This window comes from Hibiscus syriacus, unplaced genomic scaffold (genome assembly GCF_006381635.1).
Source record: "Hibiscus syriacus cultivar Baekdansim isolate YM2019G1 unplaced genomic scaffold, ASM638163v2 tig00112225_pilon, whole genome shotgun sequence".
In the NCBI taxonomy this organism is placed as follows: Eukaryota; Viridiplantae; Streptophyta; class Magnoliopsida; order Malvales; family Malvaceae; genus Hibiscus; species Hibiscus syriacus.
The window spans coordinates 472,022-489,480 of record NW_024063273.1 but is presented as its reverse complement, the minus strand read 5'-3'; the positions used below and the strand labels follow the sequence as shown (position 1 = coordinate 489,480).

Genomic DNA, 17,459 nt, shown 5'->3' with positions numbered 1-17,459 from the left:
CGCAAGCTTGCGAAAGTAGCCGTTAGAAATACACCTCAAGTCATTACAAGTAACCAAATTTGTCGCAAAACCCGACCGTTTGATCCCAAAATTCAAATAGTAAAAAATTCGACCGTTGCTCCCTCTCATGTCTTTAATTTTCTACTACTATAACAGATCTTCAAGAATCCCATAATCGGAGACTGAAGAAAATCCCTTTCCCTCCTTTCACCAAATTTCAATCACCCCCACAAGCAAAACAAAACAGAGAGATAAAAAGCTCACCGTTTTAGGAATCCCATGGACGGATCAAGCGTCATGACGACGACGGTTATCGACGAGTTATACGAGTTCTCGGCTCCATGTTTCTTCGATTTCATCAAAGGAGAATCAGAGGAAGAAGCACGCAATGCCGAGCTCTGGTTCGAAACCGCCTTGAGCTACGCCCCTTCCCGTATGTTCTATCTTTCTTCGTTACTATTTTCTATGTATTAGTATCGTTTTGATCATTGATTCTTGGTTTTTCTTGGTATTTTTAGGTTTTTGATTTAGTCATTACTTTACTTTCGATTTTAACTTGATTGATTTTAATTGTTTGTTATTGAATTATATTCCGAAAACTCTAGGGCTCGTGGTTCTCTTAATTGCTTAGATCTGATAGGGAAAGAAAAAGAATTTACCTGCTACCAAATAAAACTGTTGCATTTTTATCAAGGAGAAAAGTGGAGATTTTTAATTTCCTTCTGGTATTTATCATAATGCAGCTTTTATGTCTAGAATCAAGGCTGGTAGTAGAACCGTTCATGTGGAGAGTCTCTGCAACTTTAGTGAAGAAGATCAAATGCAGAAGGTTCGATTGCTTGTATATATACCCCTACCTAATTTCATCATCTCAAACAGCAATTTCCCTTTTTTCAATCATGATGAATATATATTATTGCTGCAGGCATCGGAATCATCGGATGCCACACCTCCTAACAGCAACTTGGAAGATAAGCCTAAAGCCGATCTCGTGCCTGATAAAGTAAAGGAAGAAGTTAAATCCTCCGAGGCAAAGGTTGAAACAAATCAAATTGTCACTGAGGTAATTAGTGGACTTTCTTTTAATGCATTCTGTTAGTATTAGTTTTTTTGTATTCTCATATGATTTAAATGCTTTGCAGATTGTTAATGATGATAAAGATAAGGAAAACACAGCGACTGTATGCGCTCAAGAAAATGGAAGGTTTGTTCTTAAGAGTTTTTTTCAACATTAATCGAGTTCTGTATGAATAGTTTCTTCGATTCTTGGATTTTCAGTGCCATATCTGAAAGATCACATTTACGTGTTCCCGGTTATGAAGAGAAAAGTAAATCTACTACTGTGCAAGTAGAATCCGAAGCTTGCACCCCTAAACCATTGATGATTTCCCCCAAAAAACTGGTGAGTGATAAGAAGCATCAGACGGCTAAAAAGATAGCTAGTATGATACGGAACCCCTCCGTGTTGAAGCCGAAAACCGGCAATGCTGGAACTCCTAATCTGGCTCTAGAAAACCAAGCCATCAAACGTCAGAAACTAGATGGAGGAAGATCTAGACAGGTGCTTATATCTCAAGTTTCGTCTCAAGTTTTCCGTGATTTGTAACTTTTATCTCAAGTTGTCTCTTTGTTGCTTCCCTTTGTACCTCAGATTCTGAATGTGAAACCCCATAACTTGCCCCACAAATCAAAACTTGGTCTTCCGAGTGGTAGTTCCAACCGGAGCTCTTCTACTGCTAAAACATCAAACAAATTGGATAGGAAGGTTTGTTTCTCAATGATAAGTTCCGCCTTCGCATATTTTCACTAACAATCAGGAATCAATATTGAAATTTGGGTTGTTCTTTCCTTGAAGGTTTATGTTCGAGAACAGGCACAATTCGTTTCAATGGCAGAAATGATGAGAAAGTTCCAATCATCTACCAGAGATTTGTCAATTCCTCACGGTTCTCAGTCAAATGTAAATAAATAGAATCGCATCATTTTGGCTTCAACACCTTGTTTCCTTTCTTTTTTCACCAAATCCCTTCTAACTAATTAGGATAATATTGCTACTGTCCAGATTCCAACACTCAAATTGACAAGACCTAAAGAACCCGAATTCGAAACAGCACAGAGAACGCGCCCCGTTAGAGTGAAGAGCGCCACAGAGCTTGAGGAAGAAATGATGGCTAAAATTCCAAAGTTTAAAGCAAGACCATTTAACAAGAAGGTATTATCCTGTTTTAGGTGTACCAAACTGATCCCTTTTTGTTCTTTACCGTTTAAGATTTTTCGCCAGTAAGTTTCCTTTAATTTGTTGTCCATTCTTCTCTTTGGTGCAGATTTTTGAAGCTCCAACACTACCCTCACTACCAAGAAGAACTCCAAAGCCTCCAGAATTTCAGGTAAGGTAGGCCTGGCTCGAGGTTGAAGACTGTGCCTGGTATCATACTAAAATAATTGTCCTGTTTCAGGAATTTCATTTGGAGACAATGGCTAGAGCAAGTAAGAATGCGGAGACGTCTTCAGTAGCTTCAACAGAAGTGTCTCGTCAGGTTAGAACTAAGTCCCCCATAATTTGATTCATTTTACACTTAGAAACTTGAATATCTCATTTGCCTTCGCTTTCTTTTTTTTACCTGTAACAGAATAATCAGTGGAAACCACATCTCACAGAACCTAAAACCCCTGTGCTTCAAACATCTCTAAGGGCAAGGCCTACAAAGGTCAAAAGTTCTATTGAACTTGAGCAGGAGGAACTTGAAAAAGCACCTAAATTTAAAGCAAGGCCATTAAATAAAAAGGTGAATATACCTCAAGTCTGCATTATACAAGATAACAACCATGTCTACTTGTGAAAGTAACTCTTGTTGCTGCCTTGTGTAGATATTTGAAAGCAAAGGAGAATTGGAAATCTTCTGTAATACAAAGAAACATGTCACCGTACCCCAAGAATTCTATTCTGCAACACATGAGAGGGTTCCGCCGCCGCCAACAGTTTTTGATTTATTCGACAAGGTTATTATACAAATGCACCAACTAGTTATATAATTATATGACTACTGATTTGAGTATATGAATTTTGAGAGAACACGTTTGCTCCTTACAGCTTTCTCTGAATTCAGAGTCTATCCATGATCCAATTCCGAGAAGAACCATTCCCAATCCATTCCATCTTCACACAGAGGTTTTTTATTTTCTTATGTTGTTCATGAATGGTTTGAGACCAGAAAAATATACATAGAGACCAATATTTTATCTAGTTCAAAATGTTCCTACTTCAGGAAAGAGGTGCTGAAAAGGAAAAGAAGTTCGTGATGGAAATTATAGAGAAGCAGTTTGAAGAGTCAAAAGCCAGGGTCCCCAAGGCTAACCCATATCCATACACCACTGACTACCCTGTAGTATGTTAATTTCGCGTGCTTCCATTTTAATGTTTTTAGTCAATCATTGGCTACCGAGGGTTTAAATGTGGTGGTGTTTTTCTAATGTAGATTCCTCCGAAACCCGAACCTAAGCATTGCACGAAACCGGAACCCTTCCAATTGGAAAGTTTGGTGAGGCACGAGGAGGAAATGAAAAGAGAGATGGAAGAAAGAAGGAAAAAAGAAAAAGAAGAAGCTCAGATGAGGGTCTTCAAGGCTCAGCCGGTTCTAAAAGAGTAAGATCCATCCACATTTCATCTTGGTTTCTGTTACAACATCATGCCGATAACGTCTCTTCAGCGCAAAGATTGATAATTATCCATTCCTTATGATGCAATCTTGTGCAGGGATCCAATTCCCGTTCCTGAAAAACCCCGCAAGCCTCTAACACAAGTGCAAGAATTCGACCTACATGTCAATCATAGAGCAGTGGAAAGAGCCGAATTCGATCAAAAAGTAAATTCCAGTCTTTTCCTAATGTGAAGCTTATTACATTTTCATTCAACAAGCATTTCTTATTATAACTTTTTGTTTCAGATTAAAGAGAAAGAAATGATTTACAAGAGATACAGAGAGGAGAGTGAGGCTGCAAGAATGGTAGGAATTCGAATTCTTTGTCCTAAACTTGTGCCGTTAATTCTGGTTCTCGGCTTAGCATGTTGTGAGAATTAAAGCTAAAATGTTATTAAATTTGCCAGATTGAGGAAGAGAAAGCATTGAAGCAACTAAGGAGGGCAATGGTTCCCCATGCTAGGCCTGTTCCCAAGTTTGATCATCCTTTCTGCCCACAAAAGTAAGAAAAAATCCGGCATTCGGTGCATCATATCGTGTATTTGTATATTAGTGTCGTGTTCGTGTCTTTGACGTTGTACAATTTGGCCAGGTCTTCTATGGAAACAACAAGACCGAAATCACCACGCCTACGAGTTCTCCAAAGAATAGAAAGGAAGAAAAGGATCGGTTCATTCACGGCTCCGACTTCCAGTCCGGCCACTCTTATGAGGTGATTTTTATGTTCCGGGACACCATCACCGCTGTTCAAAAACTTTTGAACCCCTTGTGAAGTTTAGTGCAAGTGTGCAATTTTTGAACTCATAATGTACTGTATGAAGTTGTATTTGGAATGAAAACATATGCATTTGGCGTGATCTATGAAGAATGTACATGAAATTTAGTGATTGTCGCATGATGAAATTTTGTCATCATTTTTCTAAATTAAAACGTCAATCGATCGAATATGTATTAAATTAATCAAAATAATTATGATTGCTTCAAAAATAATTTCTTTTGTAATTCAATTCCACTAATTGTTGAAAGAAATAAAATATAGGGTAAACTACGCATTTAGTACATAAACTATTAGTTTTAGTCTATTTTAATACCTAAACTTTTAATTTTTGTCAAAATCATGCCTAACATTTAGTTTTCATTTCATTTTAGTACCCATCCTTTTAAATTTAACGTGTTTAGTTACCTAAACTATAAGTTTTGGCGCGTTTTAGTACCTAAAGTTTTAATTTTTTTCAAAACTTAACATTAAATTTTAAACATGGTACAAAAAATGAAACAAAAAACTAATGTTTTTAACAGCTGGTTATTAAAATGAAACAAAAACTAACTTTAGGTATGATTTTGAAAAAAAAATGAAAGTTTAAGTACTAAAACAGACTAAAACTGATAGTTTAGATACTAAACATGTAATTTACCCTAAAATATATTACAACTAATTAAACTAAGGAAAATTATTCAATAAACATGTTGTACAGATAATTATGTTTATTTTAAGCTAATGAAATAAATTAGAAGGAAAAAAATAACGTACAAAAGAACATACAATGTTGGCTAAGCATGTCTTATGAAAGCTATGTTAGAAGCCAAAAACATGATAGAAATTTGACTGAAAAAAAAAACATGCTTTTCTTTTATGATTATCCCTTTGGTTCGAAGCAATATTATCTTTCCTCAGGTGGTCTAAAGCTGTCCTTTTTTCTTCTCCACTTGTAACAACTGCCAAAAACTCCATGGAATGGAAGGAGATAAGTCTTTGCTGCCCTGCAACCCCTCTTCCTCTTCCTCAATTATATCCCATTAATACCGGGAGATTCAGAAATATTTTTAAGAACTTGAAATTTTTAAATAGGGTGCGGTGCGTACAAATAAAATTTTAGGGTAAGCACTGTTAATAAAATAAACAACTAATAAAAGAAAACTCAGATCTCACGGTGGACACGAAATATTTCGGAGTGAGCAGCATCAATAAAATAAGAAACTAAGATAAGAAAATTCGAATTTCACGGTAAACACGTTCCTACTTTCACCAAGAGGTGGCTATGCCGCTGCCCGTTAAATTATATAATAATTTTTTTTTCAAATAATAATGTTAATAGGAGATGGTAATAATGAGCATTTTTATAAATATTTGATTTACATCTAATAATTTAAATTTATTTCTTTATGGATAATGAATTTAGATACAAGCACTAATGTTTTGGTCAAGCACTAGTGGTAGACAAGAATCAACATTTAATGAACCTACGACCCAATGGAAGCTTGAAAATTCAACATTTAATGAACCTACGACCCAATGGAAGCTTGAAAATTCAGTTTTGAGTGGTGCAATTTCAAAGGCCGAATTGTGACGGTTAACTGTCCCTGTAAAAGAGGGTTGGGATGTCCTCATCTACAAACCCAAATCAATGTTTACTTTCAAATACATATATAATTTGATTCGATTCGGTTTAATTTTGATCCAAATCGAATAGACCAACCTGAAACCAAATCAAAATCATAGTATGAACATCATGATTAAACTGAAGACTGAAGCATAGTTGCCATGAAAATGAAAGGGTTTTTTCTCTACATAAAAACCAAGTACAATTAACAAAGCATCCACCAAAAGAAAACAATGGCTTCAACCTCATTCATTATCTCGCTAGCCTTACTCTTTTTCCTCCTCCACCTCTCTCTCTCCTCCTCCTCCGCCTCCCATCGTCACCGCCAGCACCACCACCGTCCACCGCCCCCAAGCCCCAAACTCCAACAAGCTTACATTGCACTCCAAGCTTTCAAAAAAGTCATCTACTCGGACCCCCAGAACTTCACCGCTAATTGGATAGGCCCCCAAGTGTGCAAATACAATGGCATATATTGCTCAACTTCCCCTCACGATAACGAAACCAAATTCGTCGCCGGAATCGACCTCAACGGCGTCGACATCGCCGGGTACCTCCCCAACGAGCTCGGCCTCCTCTCCGACCTCGCACTCATCCACCTTAACAGCAACCGATTCTGCGGTATCCTCCCGCAAACATTATCCAGCCTCTCCCTCCTCCTCCCTCCTCTTCGAGCTCGACCTCAGCAACAACCGATTCGTCGGCCCGTTTCCTACCGTCGTGCTCTCTCTTCCTTCGCTAAAATATCTCGACCTCCGTTACAACGAGTTCGAAGGGTCGTTGCCGCCTCAACTCTTCGCTAAGAACCTCGATGCCATATTCATCAACAACAACTGGTTCTCCAACGTTGTACCTCCAAGCTTTGTCACGAGCACGGCCTCGGTCGTCGTGTTTGCGAACAATAAGCTTGGCGGCTGTCTGCCGCCGAGCATATCGAACTTAGCCAACACGTTGGAAGAGCTCCTGTTGATCAACACGAGCATCTCCGGCTGTTTGCCTCCGGAAGTGGGGTATCTGTATAAATTAAGAGTGTTGGACGTCAGCCATAATAATTTGATCGGTCCGATACCTTATAGCATCGCCGGGTTAGCTCACTTGAAGCAGCTGAATTTGGCCCACAATATGATGAGTGGCATTGTTCCTATGGGCGTCTGTGTTTTGCCCAACTTGGTCAACTTCACGTTTTCTTATAACTTCTTTTGCGAGGAAGAAGGGATTTGTGGGAACTTGAGTTCCAACGGTGTCGCTTTCGATGATCGCCGGAACTGTTTGCCGGAGAAGCCGAAGCAGAGGAGTCAGAAAGAGTGTGAAGCGGCGCTTGCACATCCGGTGGATTGTTTTCATTACCACTGCAGCGGCGGTGCTAGTGGCGGTTCGAATGCGATTCCGCCAGCCATGGCGCCGGCAGCGGCGACGCCATTTTTGTCACCTTCTATGGCTCCCGGCAACGCGTAAAGGACTTGTATAGGATGCATGCAAACATGGTTCAGGAATTCTCTCTAGGCCATATTTTCGTTTTTATCTCTAAACTATATCCGTTTTTCTACTTTAGTATCAAGCTTTTTGTGTCTTACTTTAATACCCAAACTATCATTTCCTACCTATTTTAATACTAATTCTTTTGGCTAAAATTAGACGGAAATGATGATTAGGCATCAAAATAAGACCAAAAAAAAGTTTACATACTAAAGTAAAAAAATAATATAGTTTAAGGATCAAAAGTTAAACTTTAAAATTAAAATCATAGGTTTTATTGTTCATATGTTATTAGTGAATGATTGTATTTTTTTGGGGTTACAATTGTATCTTTTATTGATTAAGTGAGAATGTTTATTAAGTGTTTCATATATAAATATTTAGAAAATAAATTTAATTCCCTTATTTTATGATTGTTTCTATTATATAATTATTATGTTATTATTTTATTTGCCATATAATTTATTACATGATATTTTAATTAATATATTTATAACTGGTTAAAAGATTGAGACCAGATCTAGTTAGCATATTTATAACTTGTTAATTTTTTTAACAAAATTAATTAAGTTTTTGAAATTTTCACATTAATTTTTTTCTTTTTAAAATTTTACCAATTCATCTCATTAATCAATGTTAATTATTAAATATAATATTTTTTAAATTAATTAATATTATATGTCACATCATAATATTATCAAGTAACATTTTTAAAAAATTGCTAATGTTCAAAATTGTTTAATTTTTAAAAAAAAATTATTTATATAAAACATATATAAATTTCATATGTTAAAATTGTATTGTAACACGTGATAATGTCATCTTATAAATTTATTGAAATTTAATAATTAAAATTAATAATAATTAATCGATTTATTTTTTTACTTTAAAATCTTAACTAATTTAACCCTAAATTTAATAGTCATCTAAATATTATAGCAAAGTCGTTAAGCCGCTCCCTTGTTCCTCTAAGTAACTCGAAAGAAGTAATAATACGAGTCGCAGACTCGTAGCCACGCTCTTGCTCATTTGAACTCCAGCTGTTCAAAAATTTTAAAAAAAAATTGAAATGGGAAAACCAGAAATGAAAGGTACGGTGACGTCGTTGCGAAGGTGGTGGAGGAGAAGCTTTCGGAGAAGCAGCATGAAATGAATCAATTGATAGAATTCATCTCCGACAACACCTCACTCATCAACCTCGTGCAAAAGCTCCCCGTCGAACTCCACCACGATATTATGGCAAGCATATCGATTTATAATCAAGCGATTTTAGTTTTATGTAGATATATTGAATTCTTTCCCTTTCAATTTATGAGCATAAATTTAAAAAGGTTGCGTTTTTTCAGGTCCCTTCGGGAAAGCGGCGTTTTTTTCCTGGTCGTTTGATTCACACGAACGAGTTTCTGGTATAATGCTTTTGTTTTACGCTAAATTAGGAATTTGTTTCATTATGTAAGTTTGAAAACTTTGGGCATTTCGTTTGGTACGACACACTCCGGCATCCACCCGGTAAAACCGTTGTAGAGTCGGGTAGAATGTTAAACTGTTTCTCCATTCATAATACTCGAATATATAGTATTTGAGTCTTAAGTGAAGTTTGGGTATGTTCAGTTAATATTTTGAACTCAGTGTAGGTTCTATTAGGGGAAAGTTTCTATGCTGATAGAACAGCTAAACAAACTGTTGAAATTCTAAAGAGAAGAGGGAAATCATTGATTTCTAAAGTGGATGCATTGAAGGCCAAGATGCAAGATCTTAAAGCTTCCTTTTTCGATTCCACTGCTTCTGAAGTTGCAGTAAGTTTTCCCTGATTCGCCTCTTCGTTTTGTTGAATTGGGGGCATTGGTCTTTACTGTTTACTGGTTTTGTTGTTACAGGAAGATCTTGTGGAGATTAGAGAGTATGAGGAGGACGATTCTGCCAAAAGGGTGTCCCAATCAGGCAGGTTATTGCGCCCTTTTTGTGTTCATTAGCATTGTGTTGAAACTTTGTAGTCTACGTAGATTAGTAAAGATGATACTTTGGCCATCTGATTCTGAATTATGCATTATGAGAAAGCTAGTTGGAGTGCCAGTGTCGTTCAACATCTCGATAATGCAGTAAGCACTTGATCATTTGTTTATCATGTTGCATAATGTCTTGTTCTTGGTTTTCTAGTTTATTTTATTGCCAAGTTACTGATTATCATGTGGCCTATTTAATTGTTTACGATGAATTGGTTATTGCTATTTAATGAAGTTAAGGGATATAAGTCAGACAAAACACTTTCTTTTCAGGTCCAGTGGAACTAGAATCCCCTAGTGTTGCTGAATTGGACAATAAAGCGAGTGAATCTGAGGATGATGGGTATGCCCGTCTAATGTCAAGGTTGGAGGAACTTGAGAAGGAAGAACTTGCAGCTGAAGATGACGAAGAAAATGATGAAGATGAGGATGCTAATGCTAATGCTACTGAAACTGATGGTGATGGTGATGGTGATGAAGATGAGCTAACTGAAGCTGCTTTTTACGGGAAAAAAGATGAAGGATACAGTTCTCTTGATCATGGTCAAAGATATTTAGAGGTAATGTTCGGACTTGAGGCTTTTTACCTGTTAATACAGTTGTAGGTTGAATGATTTCGTTTGTCACTTATGAAATGGATGTATCAGTCTCAGCCGAAGAAACAGCTACAACAGTCCAAAGGCAAAGATTCAATGAATGAAGAGATGTCTACCAAGTATAATTATCAAGATTTAACTAATCAGTTAGCTGTAAGCAATTAAATCTGTGTGTACAATCTTTGTCTTTCACCTGAACTAATTTTTGCCTTTTTAAGTCGCTGATTTTTGTATATTTCAAATGCAGTGTACAGGATTGACAACGGAACCTGTTACCAAAGGTAACTATGATGGTGAATGTTTCTGACTTACGCATCTGGATATCATTTCGAGATTGATTTATAGATTTGAGAATTCCTTTATTTTATCTTATTCAGGTGAAATATCACCCAGCCGGATTATACATCAAGAAACAAAGATGTTAAATCCTCCCGTAAATGCATATGTGCCTTCTGAAAAGTCGAGTTTGAAGCAGAACATTCATGATTCGTCAAGAAATGAGGTATCCGTAGCTCATATTTGAACTCTGATCTTACAATTGAATCACTTTGAACCTAGAATTCTTACAGAAGGGTTGCTTCAAAGCTTCTGTCTTTGTAGCGATGGTCTATGGGAGAAAGAGAGGGGGGGGGGGGGGAACTAATACCATTTATGTTTATTTCGGAATTGATCTTTAGATAACATCAACGATTGTAATTTGAACACTGCCTTCTCAAAATTGTATTTATAAATTCACGATCACATTGATAGGGCTGCTAACCATCTTTTAACTCTGATTTTGCGTTACAGAAACCCGTACCGACCACAAAAACAGAATTTGATAGTTCCAAGGTGCACTACCTTTACCGTGTCGGTTACTTTGTCGTGAGCATGATGTGTACTGAGATTTTACCGACTCCTTGTGCAGGCTTTTACAGGTAATATCATTGAGCATACTGAGAATTTAGAGAAAAAAAATACCGGAACAAAAAACAGCTTCATCACAGTGTCGCAACCGTCTTTCGGTTGTATCCCGAAATTGGGCTTCGACTTGAAAAATGTGGATTGGAGTCGTCACCGATCATTTATTTAAAACAAATGGGTTGATCGGATACCCTATTTCTTACCTGATCTGCGTCTTACCAGAAATATGTCGGACTCGGGAGTCGGTTACGGTCAAGGAAGTATTAGCACCCTTGAACCGCCCTTTCGGTACTATGTAATTTCCAGTTGTCTTAATTAAGAAAATTGTAATTTTAAATTAAAAGGTAAAATTTGATCATGAATTACTTACCTCTGATCAATTGACGAAAATACCCTTAAAAAGTCATAAGATGTGTTAGAGGAAAAAAATGAATAAATGAAAAAAATGAAGAATAAAAATAAATTAAAAAATAAAATAAAAAGAAAAATAAAATAAAAAGAAAAATAAATAAATAAATAAATAAATGAAATATTAATATATATATATATATATATATATATATATATATAAATGAGTAAAATAGAAAAATAATAATCATAACAATAATGATAGTAATATGAATATATAATATAATATAAACAAATAAAAAAACCAAAAATAAATAAATATATAAACCAAATATAAAAGTATACATATAATGATAATTGACTTATTAATAAACTATTAAAAACATAAATATATACGTATAATGATAAAGTAAAAAAAACTAAATAAAGATAATTACAATATATATATACATAGTAATAATACGCTTATAAGTAAAATATTTAAAAATATATATATATATATATATATATATATATATATATATATATATATATATATAAATAATAAATATAGTATTAAAAAATAACCAAATGAATATAAATAAAAAAATATGTATATATAATAATAATATATAGTGTAAAAAATCAATTAAAAATCATTTAAAAAAACATACGTATATATATTTATATAATGACAATAATGTAAATAATAAATAAATAAAAATATCTATACAATAAATAAAAGGACTAATATAAAGAAAAATAAAGATCGGGGCCAAATTTGAAAGACAATTAACGTCGATATTGCGCATTAGGGGGATAAAAAATGAACACGTCTCGGGGTAGATCTAGGTTCGAAACTTCGAAACCCCACCCATTTTTGGTCGTCGGCGCAACCCACGTTTTAGATTATTCGAACCAAATCTCAAGAAAAATAACGTGCACATGCGAGAAATGAACAAATCAAAAAAAATGCTACATTTTATTTCTTTTTCGAATCGTTTACAATAGTTTTGTCTTTGTATTTTTCGTGCTTTCCTCTGTATTTTGTCTGTAAATCCTCTGTTACAATAGTGAGTTACAATGGCTATTTATAGTGCTTGTGGATCCTATCTTTAGGAGTTTAAATCATAGTAGAACTCTATCATATTTTTAGGAGTTTGAATCTTAGCAAAATTCTATCCTATTTTTAGGAGTTTGAATCCTAGTAGGACGAAAATGTGTGTTGACAGCTGCCCCTCTTTGCCCATAGTCGTGTAACGGGGATATGTCAAAGATTAAAAGACACTTTTCGTTCGGTGGAGTTGAAAATTGACTCTGATGTTTCAATAACTCCCTGTCTAATTGAGTTACGGATGACTACTACGTCGTGAAGCCGAGTTCATCTTGAAATGATATGAAATTGATGCCGTAGTTCGGAATTTGAATCAGCACGTGGCTTCTCGTTGCCCTTCGGTCTTCTTCTCGGTTTAAAGACCTTGGATCGGAATCGAACTCATAAATCTTCATTGACAGATAGCTTTTGCTTGAAAATGGTTGCTTGTCACTAAAGCACGGTTAACCCAGGTCCTCTTCTCGACTTGAAAACCTCGACTGCAACCGGAAAGTAGTGTGATTGATGTGTCATCGAGCTGAATGGAATCGAATTCGACAATTTTGATGGCAGATAACCCTTCTAGCCTTGAGTTATGATGTAAATGATGTGCCTTGGAGCTGAGCGTAGTCGAACTCGAAGGTCTTTGTTGACAGATACTCCTTCTTTGAGTTGGATATCCTTCGTCGTGAAGTTGAAATCCAATCTAAAGATGGATGATGCTTGTGTGCACGATTCCCTTCGTTGTGAAGTTGAAACCGCGGGTGGCCCCTTCGTCGTGAAGTTGAGCCTGAAATTGGATATCATTCGTTGTGAAGTTGAAATCCAAGTAAGTAGCATTGTTCCGAGTCCAATATCCTCCGTCGTGAAGTTGAAATTGGCTCTGGAATCGGGAAATTGTTTGTTGACAACCAGTCGTACCTTCGTTGTGAAGTTGAACTTGTGTTGTCTCGAGTCCAATATCCTTCGCTGTGAAGTTGAAATTGACTATGAATGAAATTTTGTTGACAATCAGCCGGCCCTTCGTCGTGAAGTTGAGCTTGTGTTGTCTCGAGTCCAAGATCCTTCGCTGAGAAGTTGAAATTGGCTCTGAAATTGGGAAGTTGTTTATTGACAACCAGCAGTTCCTTCGTCGTAAAGTTGAACCTGCGTTGTCTTGAGTCCAATATCCTACGCTGTGAAGTTGAAATTGGCTCTGAAATTGGGAAATTGTTTATTGACAACCAGCGGTCCCTTCGTCGTGAAGTTGAACTTGTGTTGTCTGGAGTCCAATATCCTTCGTTGTGAATTTGAAATTGGCTCTAAAATTGAGAAGTTGTTTGTTGACAACCAGCGGTCCCTTCGTCGTGAAGTTGAACTTGCGTTGTCTGGAGTCCAATATCCTTCGCTGTGAAGTTGAAATTGGCTTTGAAATTGGGAAATTGTTTATTGACAACCATCGGTCCCTTCGTCGTGAAGTTGAACTTGCATTGTCTTGAGTCCAATATCATTCGCTGTGAAGTTGAAATTGGCTCTGAAATTGGGAAATTGTTTGTTGACAACCAACGGTCCCTTCGTCGTGAAGTTGAATTTGCGTTGTTTGGAGTCCAATATCCTTCGTTGTGAAGTTGAAATTGGCTCTGAAATTGAGAAGTTGTTTGTTGACAACCAGCGGTCCCTTCGTCGTGAAGTTGAACTTACGTTGTCTGGAGTCCAATATCCTTCGCTGTGAAGTTGAAATTGGCTCTGAAATTGGGAAGTTGTTTATTGACAACCAGCGGTCCCTTCGTCGTGAAGTTGAACTTGCGTTGTCTGGAGTCCAATATCCTTCGCTGTGAAGTTGAAATTGGCTCTGAAATTGGGAAATTGTTTATTGACAACCAACGGTCCCTTCGTCGTGAAGTTGAACTTGCGTTGTCTGGAGTCCAATATCCTTCGCTGTGAAGTTGAAATTGGCTCCGAAATTGGAAAATTGTTGTTGACAACCAGCTGTTCCTTCGTTGTGAAGTTGAACTTGTGTTGTCTTGAATGGCACGATATCCTCCGTCGTGGATTTGAAATCGTGGATGTTTGGCTTCGAGCTAGATATCCTTCGTTGTGAAGTTGAAATCTACTCTCAAGCAAATTGTGAGTTTGAGAGAAACTTTCAATCTGTCGAGTTGGTCAAAGTGTAGCTTCTTGCTGCTAAGTTAAGCAACCAACATGAATATTTAAAGGTGCTTTTGAATCGAATATCCTTCGTCTTGAAGTCGAAACTTGACTCTAAAAGCTGCAAAAATTTATGTATATGGAAAATGATAAATATAATGCTCTAAAATGTATGCATAAGATGCATGTAACATGAATTGGTTATATTTTATCTCCTGAAAAATGTCTAATAATTTGCATTAGGATGTTGAATCCCCAAATGATGCCCCAATATCCAAAAATGCCCCAATATTTGACGTCGAATCTTCAAAGATACCCCAAATATTCCTCATTTCTTACTTTAGCATTGATTATGAGCATGAATTTTGTGTCTAAAAGTCACATGTCATTTACCAAGATCCACTCTAGAGAGACTGTCTTGTTTGAAAAAATGTTTTTCTTTCTCTTTTATTTTTAAAGTTATGAAAATATCAATTAAAAGAGTTTTGAAAAATGTTTGATCCAAAGTTTTGAAAATATTGTCACTTTCACGGTTTTACAATTGAGACGAATCATAAACTAGAGTTCATCGGATATCAAAGAATTAATTATACTGTTAATCCTTCAATGAATTCTAGCTATTTGACAAGTGCCAAGATCAAAGCTATTTTTGGGAAGTGGTTAAGTAAGGAAAAGATAAAAAAAAATCTCAGGTTATTATGTTTGGTCAAAGGTTTGGCATTTGATGCTCAAAGGTTTGACATTTGATGCTCATAGGTTTGGCATTTGATGCTCAACGATTTGATGGGGTAGCTTGCATGCTCCTCTACTGGAAGTGTTCTCTGACTCCCAACCTTCGTGGTCACACTCGGGTTGTGTGATGTCGTATCAAGGAATTTGTGTGATCGTCTCAGTTGCACAATTTTTATATTCGAGCCGTCTTTTCAGGTTTTCAACTTGAATCCTCTTTTGGTTTCAAGACGTCATTCGGAATTTACGTCTTGAACCCCCCTTTTTTATTTTTCTCTATTATGCATTAATTACATTGTTTTTTGCAAATAACGATTAGTCCTGATGGGCGGGATGAAATCTGAAGATAATCTCTTATGTTTAGAAATCCATGTATAATTAGAAGGGACTTTTAAATCACGTAATGTAGGCTAGGGTTCGTGGTTATAAAAGAAAAGGATAAATAGGCCCAAACAAATGTTTCAGGGTGTTGAACCAAGGATCAATTCATTATGATGCCTTCAATTCTGTCTTGCTTAATTTGGATATGCTCATATGTGTTTCTCTGGATTTTCTCTAGATGTTCCATGATCTTCGAGTGAAGTGATTCAGAGATTCGAGAATGATTGTGCTTGATCAATCTCATAGTTTGAAGCTTGATGTGCCATTTGTCTTTAGGGAATCTTTGCGTGTGTTTTTTGTCTCTTTTTCTTTCGATTTTTGTTCTTTTGTTTTTCCTTTTTTGCTTCTTTTCTTTTTTCTTTTTGCCCTTTTTGTTCTGATTGAATCTTCGCACTTGGCGTTTGGTTCACCTTTCGATATCTCATCTAAATCAATGTCTTCACTCATGCGAGCAGATTTTCTCCACCTTGCCCCCCAGTGTGGAGGGTGATCCTTGGTTAGGGTTGAATCAGAAGAAAAATACTACAGGCTCAAAAGGGGACACAAGGGATATATTTTTTCTCCTGTTGTGAAGGGATAAAGAAATAAAGCAGTTCATCATTTCATACATGGAAGTCCTCACAGAAAAGGTATCCCTAGGGGGATAGATTTTCAGGATTAATTCTATTCACATGAAAATAGTGTAATTAATGCATGATAGAATTATTTCGAATGAATTATTTTTTCTGCTTCTTGCTCCAAACTTGTCTCAATGTTCAGGCTCCCGGCGAGATGCCCCAAATTGTGTCATAGAATAGTGCTCATGTTCAAATGAACAACTCAATGCCTTGAGTTTTAATGGTAAAAAAGGTTATTTTTGAGTCTAAAAAAGACAGTGGTGTGATCTTATTGACTCAAAGAAAGGTATGGGTGTATCAAAAAGATAAAGGCAATGTTCAAGAATTTCAAAAGGAGGTAATGTCAAAATTTTGTCTTTTGGTAATTACCAAGAGTTGTTTTGGGCAAAGAATCAATGTATTTTATTATGGGGTTTGAGACAGGGTAAGAAAGGTCTAATCTTGCCAAAAAAATCTATAATTCTTGAAGAATTAAAAGAATCCTTAATTCATTTAATATTCGAAGAACTAAAGATTAAAATTTGTTCAATTGCTTCACCTTAGAAAGTAGCATAAATTCAATCGTTTAACAGATTAAGTAAACATGAAAGATCATAGACGTGTTCAAACAAAACAATCCTCTAAGTGCAAATGGTATATGTCATGCCCCCTTCTTCGGCTGTCCATGCCCCTGAATCCATCAGGTTTTGGATATTGCGCTTCAGCGCCTTATAGTTCTCAAAGGAATGTTTGGAGCATCATATGTGGCAACTGCAAACAGCTTCAACATCGTAGCCCTTAAGATATGTGGACTATTTTCTTAGATCATCCTGGCAGGCTTAGTCATACAACCAGGTGATCAAGCTCATACTGTATTGATTTCAAATTTTCTTTTAATTGTTAAAATCTTGCTTCCACGTGGTGTCATGTGGTTAAAACCACTTCATCGAATCCTCCATGAAGAAATTTCATGTTTATGAAAATGCTTAAAAATGAAATGTATATGCAAAATGCAAAAAAAATGCATGAGATGGTCGAGGCATTGATCCGAAAACATGTCTGTTATTATGAATAATCCTTATTGGGGACAAAAGTGTTTTATCTTTTAAGAGACAAAAATATCCTAACAGCTTCTGACATGTTTACTAG

General features: G+C 36.1%; 2 protein-coding genes and 1 pseudogene across 2 annotated transcripts; all 3 read left to right on the top strand.

Annotated features, from left to right (window-relative positions):
* The first annotated feature begins 235 nt into the window (after window positions 1–235).
* Window positions 236–4,414, top strand: LOC120175993 (protein TPX2-like). Its single transcript, XM_039182515.1, has 19 exons — window positions 236–433; window positions 744–829; window positions 926–1,036; window positions 1,143–1,204; window positions 1,279–1,561; window positions 1,652–1,765; window positions 1,856–1,960; window positions 2,063–2,212; window positions 2,325–2,387; window positions 2,457–2,537; window positions 2,631–2,786; window positions 2,869–3,000; window positions 3,092–3,169; window positions 3,267–3,386; window positions 3,477–3,643; window positions 3,755–3,863; window positions 3,945–4,004; window positions 4,106–4,200; window positions 4,291–4,414. Exons 1-19 carry the CDS (start codon window positions 280–282, stop codon window positions 4,412–4,414), a joined length of 2,250 nt encoding a protein of 749 aa, XP_039038446.1. The 5' UTR covers window positions 236–279.
* Window positions 4,415–6,245: 1,831 nt separating this feature from the next.
* On the top strand, window positions 6,246–7,547 carry LOC120176017 (annotated as a pseudogene).
* Window positions 7,548–8,704: 1,157 nt separating this feature from the next.
* Window positions 8,705–11,075, top strand: LOC120176014 (nonsense-mediated mRNA decay protein 2-like). Its single transcript, XM_039182529.1, has 8 exons — window positions 8,705–8,794; window positions 9,190–9,351; window positions 9,433–9,496; window positions 9,832–10,118; window positions 10,206–10,307; window positions 10,402–10,435; window positions 10,532–10,656; window positions 10,944–11,075. Exons 1-8 carry the CDS (start codon window positions 8,705–8,707, stop codon window positions 11,073–11,075), a joined length of 996 nt encoding a protein of 331 aa, XP_039038460.1.
* The last annotated feature ends 6,384 nt before the right edge of the window (window positions 11,076–17,459 follow it).